Genomic DNA, 8,994 nt, shown 5'->3' on the forward strand with positions numbered 1-8,994 from the left:
CCATGATGCCCCACAGTGTCACAAGGGCACTCTGGTTCCATGAGGCCCTGAAGTACAGAATGGCCCCCTGATTCCATTGGGTTCCTCACTGACACATCAGGTCTTAGCTCTACTGAGCCCTGTAGTGTCACAATGGTCTCCTTGGTTCCACAGTTTCAGAATGTCCCCTTGGTCTCAAGGAGCCCCACCATGATCCCCTAGATTCCATGAGGCCCTGCTGAGGTACAATGACCCCTTGGTTAAACAAGGCCCTGCAGTGTCACAATGGCCCCTTGGTTCCACTGGGTCCTGAAGTGTCATAATGGTCTCCATGGTTCCATGAGGCCCCACAAGGTTCTGTACTGCAAACAACAGACTCCTTGGTTCCAAAGTGTCATAATGAATCCTTTATTCCATGAGGTGCCTGGCCTCCCACAGCCTCTCAGAGACCCTTCTCCCCTCAAGGTCCCCAACAGCCCTTCATGGCCCCTCAGAGAAGCTCATGGCCCCTGACAGCGCCTCACAGCCCTTCATGACCGCTCACAGCCCCTGACAGCCCCAGGCCTGAGGCTCCTCCCAAAGGAGAAGGGGTCAGGCCCTGCTTGTTCTCCTTTCATTTTGGTCCTTTCACAGCCACGAGTGCAGAAAGGCTGAAATGGAGCCTTTCCCCAGTGTTTCCCTCAGTGTTAATTGCGGGCTGAAGCTCTGTGCTGGCGCTGGCCTGAGCGCCACCATCCCTGCAGCCGCCAGGCCTTTGCTGTCCCCCCCGTGTCCGTTCCCTGTCCCCGAGTCCCGCCCGGCTCTGGCAGCAGCAGCAGCCGCAGCGCAGGGGGCGCCGGCCCGGCCCAGCCGGGGCTCCCGGCCAGGAGCAGCAGCAGCGCCGGCCCCTTCCCGCCTGCTCCTGCCTCGGCTCCCAAGGGCTTTTTCCAGCTCAGTTCTGGAGTAGAGCAGCAATCACCCACACACAGCCCTGACTGTGCAGGGCCCGCCTGTGCTGCCCTGACCCAGCCTGCAGAGAAAGAAAGGATCGGGTCCAGCGCTGTTTTCAGCACTGCTTTACTCACCCTGAGGTGACAGCAGGAGGCTGCTGCTGCCTTTGCCTTGGGAATTGGAGATCATGGCTCCTCTTACCCCTCTTCTGCTTTCCACTTGAAATTTATCTGTAAAACTGCAATTGCCTTTTTCGATCACTGCTACCCAGAGTGCTTTCATGATGGTGAATGTGGGAATCATTAAAATCAGAGGGCTTTAGGAAAGCTGCAAAAGGCAGGCTTCAGAGACAGCAGAACTGTGATTAGAGCTAAGTGGTAGCCATGAGATAGGTCAGCAGGAAAGTTAAATAAAAAGCAGAAAAGTAAGGACAAATAGAACAATGGTTCATGTATTAAAACTTGGCTAGAAAAACTCCCTAAGCCGCAGAAAAAATATATCTAGTGAGATATTAGGAAGTACTGAGCTTCATAAATGAGCTCTGAGCATTACAAGCAGGTATTGTATTCAAAATAATCAGGCATTTTTTTGACTGAAGGTACATGTGCTTCTAATGGTTGGATAGAATTACTGTCAATATGCTTTTGCTTTGCGTGATTGGTCAAAAAACTTTTAAAGTAAGTTGTAACATTGAGTTCTTTGTCTGCTGCCGAGAAGACAAACTGCTGGCATCTTCCCATTGTCATAACCATGTAATGAGACTGATGCTGGAAAATAAACACCTCAAGACACGTTCCTCAGCAGTCCCATCCTGTTTGTGATTTTGTACATAGACCCCCGGCCAGCAATAGGTGAACTCAGGCTTTTGGTCACAGGCATCATGATTAGCAGATCTTGAAATCCCCTAAAGTCCCTGAGCACTAAGTCAAGGAGAATTAAAGCCACACAGGCCACATTCACAGTGCTCAAACACAGCCCTGTTGCTGCCGCTGCTGAAATAAAATCACAGAAATTGCCTCTCAAGTGTCAAATCAAATGAAAAAATACACCAGGAGAAAGAGAAACCAGAACTTCTTGACCTCCTTCATTTTTCTTCTGAGCAGCAGCAGCAGCAAGTGGAGATGCCCAGAGGTATTTCCAGCTGCTGCTGATCCCAGCTGGAGCCCAGCCTGCTGCCCAGTCCCAGCGGGAAGCTGAGCCCAGCCCGGGGAGCTCCCGCAGTGTCGGGAGCTCAGCGCACGCGGGGCCAGGCCCAGAGCCCCGGGCACGGCCGCCCATTGCGGGGCAGCGGCGCAGACGGAATGTCCTGCGGCCCAAACCTCCTGCTCCTGCCACACAGCACCAGCGCTCTCCCCCTCCTCCTCCTCTTCTCCCAGCACGGCACAAATTCCAGCTCGGAGGAGGCTTCCCCAGAGAGGGCTCAGGCTCCTGCTTCAGCCTCAGGGTCCCTGCAGAGGAACAGGGCATCTTTCAGGCACTTCCACAAGCTCAGGGTTCCCATTTCATGGGCAATCTGGGATGAAAATGGACTTGTTAGGAAGCACAAAAGCAGAGGGAATCGATCAGAAATTATTAGGAAAAAATACCCTTCTTAGAGACAAAGTTCGCCAAGTCATTCCCTCCATTTCTCCTTTTCAGATTCTTTCAGTCATCCTCCTGAGAGGTCCAGCATGTTCTGGTACTTTTCATGAACTGACTGTACTCTTGATTTATATCAATGCTTGAGATGTAGAAGCATCTGAACTGAACACTGAAACAAACTCCCTCTGTCAGCCCATTTTCATCTTCTAGATCACTTTCAGTATGTCCATGGGCATGTTGGAATGATTATCCCACAGCTCTCCATTTCTGGCTGCAGGCTCTGGAGATTCTTTCTCTGCATTCAGTCAGGCTTGCATTCCCTAACAATTCCTGGTAGCCCATCATGTTTTCTTAGGGTAGAACAGTAACAATGAAAACCTTACCAGTGGCACAACTGCCCAGCCCACAAGGAGAAGAAAGAACAAGCTGTCAAGTTCTTAAAATATTTGTCCTGCTTTGCTGCAAGAGTTGTGCTGCTGGCATGGTGTGGAAAGCCAAGAGGAGCTGCAGTTGGTGGCACATCTTGTGACAGAAGCAGTACCTCATTCTCCAGGAAAGATTCTTGGAAAGAGCAAAGAGGACTGAGGAGAAGATGATGGGAAAACTGAAAGAGCTTTTAAGAAATGAAATGAAATGAAAACAGAAAGAAACTATCTGAGATGTTTTACTCTATTTTTTTTTATTCTCCCTTTTCCATCTTGCACTACTTCTCCATCCCATTAATTCCAAATGGATCTCACTTCTAAGATGCATGACTTGGCAAGTTTTAGACACTGTCAAATACCATGAGCTACATACAGTTTGCCTTCCCCTGGTTTTCTTTGGAAAGCAATGCTGGAGAGGTAAGTGCAGTGCCTGGGTCAGGTACAAATTCAGCATTCAGGGAATGCGCTCCGATAGTGTTTGACCCTCAGCAGGGACAATGCACAGCAGGGACCGAGGGGATTCCTCTGCCGCTGTGCCAGAGTCCAGACTCTGGGTCTTGGCTGAACACGGCAAAGTTCCCGTGTTTGGACAGGCTCAGGGGCTGCCCCCGGAGAGTGCGGAGCTCGGCACGCGGGAGAGTGGGCAACAGACAAACGGACACGGGGACAAACGGCCCCGGCGCTTCAGTTGCAGTGGCAGCAGCAGAAAAAGCAGCAGCGAAAGCAGCGACTTTGACAAGTCCCTCTCGCTCGTCCTCTCCCTCTCCCACAGTCCCGCACCCTCTCCCGGTCTCCCTTCCCCGGGGTCCCCTCCTCTCCCAGGCTCTCTCTCCCCATGCCCGGTCGGGCCCTGCCCCCGGCCCGGCCCCGGGCGGGGCTGCCCCGTTCCCGGACCCGGGCGTCCCGCCGCGGTCTCGCCTCCGGCCGGCTCCGGTCGTACTGGCGGTGGCGCTGCTGGGCGGGCATCAGTGCCTGGGGCTGGGGCGGCATCGCCTCCCTTTGGCTCCGCCTGGCCCGAGCCCGGCTCCGGCCCTGACACCGGCTCCGGCTCCGGCCCCGGCCCCGGCCCCGGCCCCGACCCCGGCTCCTACCGGGGCCCGCGGAGGACACAGGTGGTGCGGCCGCTCCCGCTGCCTCCGCTGCCGCTTGCCCGGCCCGAGCTCCGCCGCTCGGCAGCGCGGCCGCTGGCCCCGAGCCGCCGCTGTCCCGTTGCAGGGAGCGAACGCCTGGGGATGGCCGGCCCGGGGCGCTTGAAGGACCATCGGGGTCCGTTGCCGGCCCCGGGCCGAGCGCCGACAGCCGCGTCCCGCCGGCAGGGAAGGCGCAGCAGGGCCTGAAGGAGCAGTACCGGCTGGGCTCGCTGCTGGGGCGCGGCGGCTTCGGCAGCGTCTTCACGGCCACGCGGCTCTCGGACGGAGCCCCGGTGAGCGGCGGGGCCAGCGACAGGCGCAGGAGAAGGAGGAAGAGGGGGCGGAGGAGGAGGAAGGTGGAGGATGGCGGAAAATGTCGGAGGATGGGGCTGTGCGTGGCGGGCGGCGAGCTGAGCCCGCTGCTGACTTTGGCTTGCAGGTGGCCATCAAAAGGGTGCCCCGGAAGCGCGTCCGGCACTGGGGCGAGCTGGTGAGTGAGGGGGCCAGCGGGAGCAGCCGGGTTGTGCCGGGCGGGGATGAGCCGAGGCCCGGCAGGCTGGAAGCGGCCAGGACACCTCGAGGGAGAGCGGGCGTGGGGCCAGCGCAGGGCACAGAGCATCCCGGGCTGGCTGAGGGCTTCCCGAGCCCCGGCACGGCATCAGCCCCACTGACGGCATCGTGCTCCTCCCGCAGCCCGACGGCACCAGCGCACCCCTGGAGATCGTGCTGCTGGCCAAGGTGTCCACTGGCTTCCCTGGTGTGGTTCAGCTGCTGGAGTGGCTTGAGCTCCCCAACGACGTCTTGATGGTGCTGGAGCGCCCGGAGCAGTGTCAGGACCTGCAGCATTTCATTCGGGCACGGCGGTTCCTGCCCGAGGAGGTGGCGCGGGAGCTGTTCCGCCAGGTGCTGGAGGCCGTGCAGCACTGCACCAGCTGTGGGGTCCTGCACAGGGACATCAAACCAGAGAACATCCTGGTTGACCTGGCCACCGGGCAGGCCAAATTGATTGACTTTGGCTGTGGCACCTACCTGCAGGACACAGCCTACACTCACTATGCAGGTGAGCCCACACAGGGTGTGCTCCTGGTCCCAGCATCTCATGGCCCAACATCTCACAGCCCAAGCTGGGTGTGGCAGCGGGGATTCTCCCTTTTGCTGCCCTTCATGACACTGAGATTTCAGCCGATTTGCTTTTGCTCAGGGTTGGGTGGGGAGCCAGCTTCCAGCCCTGCTGGCAGCCTTTGCCCCCCACTCTGCCCATGACAGGCTGGGGCTGGGGCAGCCAGCCTGACAAAAACACCCGTGGGTGGGTGGCAGTAACAGAGAGGGGGTGCCAAAACCTGTGTCTCAGACAGTTTGGTGTGCAGGTGAGAAAGGGCTTGGACTGCTCCACTCCCCTGGTTTGTCTTGGGTTCATAATGTTTTCTGGGGCAATGCAGGCAGGCAGGATGAAGGCATGTTTTTTTCCCAGCACTTAATGGGTTTTTCCTTTTCATGGTTGGGCCTTGCCAGGACTTCCACTGCCCTCTTCCAGTACCAGTGGTTTCTTTTGCAACCCCAAGTCTATACACAAATCCCAGGTGCTGGCAGGAGGGCAGTGGATCATACTCCATGTGCCACTGGAGCAGGCCCTGCATACCCAGGGATGCTGGGGCCAGGCTCTGGGAGCAGCAGCATCCCCCTGATGAACTCCATCTGTATTCCATAGGAACACGCTCATTCAGCCCCCCAGAATGGACCCACTTTGGCTGGTACTATGGCAGGCCAGCTACCATCTGGTCCCTGGGCATCCTGCTGCACCAGATGGTCTGTGGGAAGCACCCTTTCAGGAGGGGCCAGAGCATCAGCTGGGACTATCAGCTCTCGCTGCCACAAGGGCTCTCTCAAGGTGGATCCTCATCTCTGGGCACGGGGGGAATCCCAGTGCTGGGAGACAGCAGCGGGCTCGTGAGCATCCCGCTCTGGCAGCTGCTGAGGAGGTGGCACATGTCCTGCTCTCCTGCTCTCCTCCAAAACAGGGAATGGATGGGAAAGCTTAGGCCCAGCTCTGAGCACATCCAGCATGGCCTGGGCACGGGAATAGTGGGGCAAAGCCAACAGGAGCCTTCTCCAACTGACCGGCGATTTGTGGTTTCTCTGCCCAGAGTGCCAAGATCTGATCAGGCAATGTTTATCCATGCTGGACTCTGAAAGGCCCTCATTAGAAGAGCTGCTCTGTCATCCTTGGATGCAGGATATTCATCTGCCCTAGAAGAAGGGAGAGAGCCACAGGCACACTGTGATGCCGGGCCCTGGTAAGTTACAGCTCCACACATGCCTTGGCCATCAGAAGCAAAGGAAGCCAGACTTTTTGTCCTGCCTGTGTCACTGCCCAGGGCTCATCAGATGGGAACACACAGCCCTTGTGCTGGAGCTGAGCTGCTCTGCCCAGCACTGGTGGCCACCATCCGAGCTGGTTTTGCTTGTCCTGGTTCCCTGACAGCTGGGGCCCTGGGCAGAACCCTGACAGCCTGGTCTCACCCAAAGGAAAGGAGAAGGAGCTCCTGGAGACGCTGTACCAGGTGGGACTGCTGCTGCTGGAGACAGCGAGGATGACATCAAGGATGGCAACCTCTTCCTGGACCTGGCCACGGGCCAGCTGAAGATGATGGATTTTGATCCGGGCTCCTTCTCCAAAGCCAGGCTCCACAGCGAATTTGCAGATGAGTCCACACCCAGGGGGATGCCCCCAGATTTGGGCATTGCACAGCCTGTGAGAGGGCAGGGAACCAAAGGTTCCCCCTTTGCTGGGGCAGATGCAGCTGATCCTTCAGTCGGCTGCCCAGCTGGTTTTGGCAGGGCTGGGGGGATGGGCTGGGCTGGGTACGAAATGGGAGTGGGCTCCTGGCCCTGCCAACAGCCCCCAGCACCCACCGTGCTCTGGGCTGGGGCTGGGGCAGCCAGCCCAACACAAACAAACCCCCATGGTGGGAGCAGAGGTGGGACTCCAGAACCTGCTGGAGCTGGGGCTGCTTTGCTGTGCAGGCAAGGAAGGGCTTGGGCTGCTCCACTGCCCCTGTCTGCTTTGGGATCAGTGTTATTGTGGGAGGCAGTGCAGGGGGAAGGGAGAAAGCCTGGGCTTCCCTTACCTGTGTGTGGGTTTTTCCTTCCATGCAGGGGTTGGGCCTTCCTCAAGGCCCTGGCAGAGATAAGATTTTTTACCTTTTTTCTTGTTTCCCCTTTTTGTCTGTAATCTATTTTCAATAATTTGTTGTTTGTTTTTCTAGAGGAACTGTTCTAGGTGGCCTCCAGTCTGGATCAGGAAGTGCTTGGGACCAGCTGCAGCGTGGATGGGCAGTGCCCTTGGAGAAGGCTGAGGACATCGTTTGGGACCAGCTTTTCTTCCAGCGGGGGAGGGCGTGAGGTGGGTCCCCATCTGCCTGGCATGGTGGGATCAGAGCTTCTGGGAGATGGCAGCGAGCACAGGAGCATCCTGCTCTGGGCAGCTGCTGAGGAGGTGGATGTGCCCTGGCTGGCTGCAGGCTGGGCACATGTCCTGCCCTCCTGCTCTGCTGCCAAATGCAGCAGTGCTGGGCAGCTCTGGGCACCGCTCTGAGCACGGCCAGCATGGCCTGGGCACCGCGGGCGGCTGGGACAAGGGCACAGGAGCCTTCAGCTGACGGGCGGTTTCTGCTTTCTCTCCTTGCAGCCGGGCTCTGCGGGTGCTGACTGCATGACTGATAAAATTACATCATCCCATTGGGAGAAGCTCCACCCAGAGGGTGGAGCCTAGCATTCCTTCCTGGATATAATCTGACAGTTGGAACACCACAGCACCTTTCCTGCTGGATTTCCCAGAGGAGCAGCCCTTTCCCACTGGATTCCCAGAGGAAGACCAGACCAATCCACACCACCACTGGATCTTCAGAGGAAAACTCCACCCTTCTACAGGATCACTGCTTTAACAGAATCTCACCTGTCTCTCCAGGAGAACTACAGCCACCATTTAATGGGACTGCTACCAACGCCCTGACACACAGGGAGTCAGACCATATTCTGACTCTGCCACTGTTATTTTATATTACTGCTTTGGTTTTTTAATTTTTTTTCTTCTCTACTAAAGAAGTTATTCCTTGTCCCATATCTTTGCCTTAAAGCCCCTTAATTTCAAACTTACAACAATTCAGAAGGAGGGGGTTTACATTTTCCATTTCAGGGGAGGCTCCTTTCTTCCTTAGCAGACACCTGTCTTTTCAAACATAAATATCCTTGCTGGCAGTGTTTGATTGGCCAATAAATCCTTAAAAGGTCTTGTAACTAGGAGTCTCGTGACCTTCTGAGCCTTGTGGTGAAAATGTGAGCCAAACTCATCGTTCCTGTCTATGTAGAAGAAAAAGAAATGGCAACATCTAAAAACACAGAGGTCTGATCTCTAACTCATTCCAAACTCCTTCAAGTCCCCTGAAGTGTGATTTAGCTACAAATAGATGACAAGGACTCTTATTGCTGGCTCTTTGACTCCAAACCAGCTGCTTCAGAAACTGTCACATAACCCTGTGTAGTTAGGTACCAGAAATGTATCATTTGAAGAAACTTTCCCAACTGACTTGAATAGAGGTTTATTTGTAGGGTAATTGAGGGGAAACCCTCCCAGCAGAGGTTTGGGCTTTGGCCTAGCTGTGTCCCTGCTGGTTTTGAAGTATGCCATCAGCTGCAGGGGTTTCTGGGCTAAAAATATAATTGAGTCATGTTGACTTGCTCTTTTTGGCCTATAAAAGCTGGATTCACTTTCAGGGCAAATTTGGAAACCTCATCTCTGGGTGAATGGATGACCTAGGATTTTCCCAATTGCTGGGAACGGTTCCCCAGGTCCTTGGTGTAAAATGTGGCTCCCCAGCAAGTGCAGATCTGCAAGATGATAAACAATTTAGGCAACTGGTGATGATTCTTTTTAAATAGCTCTCTTTCTC

At 55.7% G+C, this 8,994-nt stretch overlaps 1 protein-coding gene across 1 annotated transcript; it reads left to right on the forward strand.

The window, feature by feature from the left end:
• The first annotated feature begins 3,750 nt into the window (after nt 1–3,750).
• LOC127060437 (serine/threonine-protein kinase pim-1-like) lies at nt 3,751–8,984 on the forward strand. Its single transcript, XM_050983687.1, is given in 7 exon segments — nt 3,751–4,338; nt 4,485–4,535; nt 4,739–5,105; nt 5,754–5,933; nt 6,190–6,339; nt 6,572–7,448; nt 7,734–8,984. Coding segments are annotated over 5 exon segments (1,293 nt in total). The 3' UTR covers nt 6,297–6,339; nt 6,572–7,448; nt 7,734–8,984.
• Nucleotides 8,985–8,994: the final 10 nt, after the last annotated feature.

Source organism: Serinus canaria, chromosome 25 (genome assembly GCF_022539315.1).
Source record: "Serinus canaria isolate serCan28SL12 chromosome 25, serCan2020, whole genome shotgun sequence".
NCBI lineage: Eukaryota > Metazoa > Chordata > Aves > Passeriformes > Fringillidae > Serinus > Serinus canaria.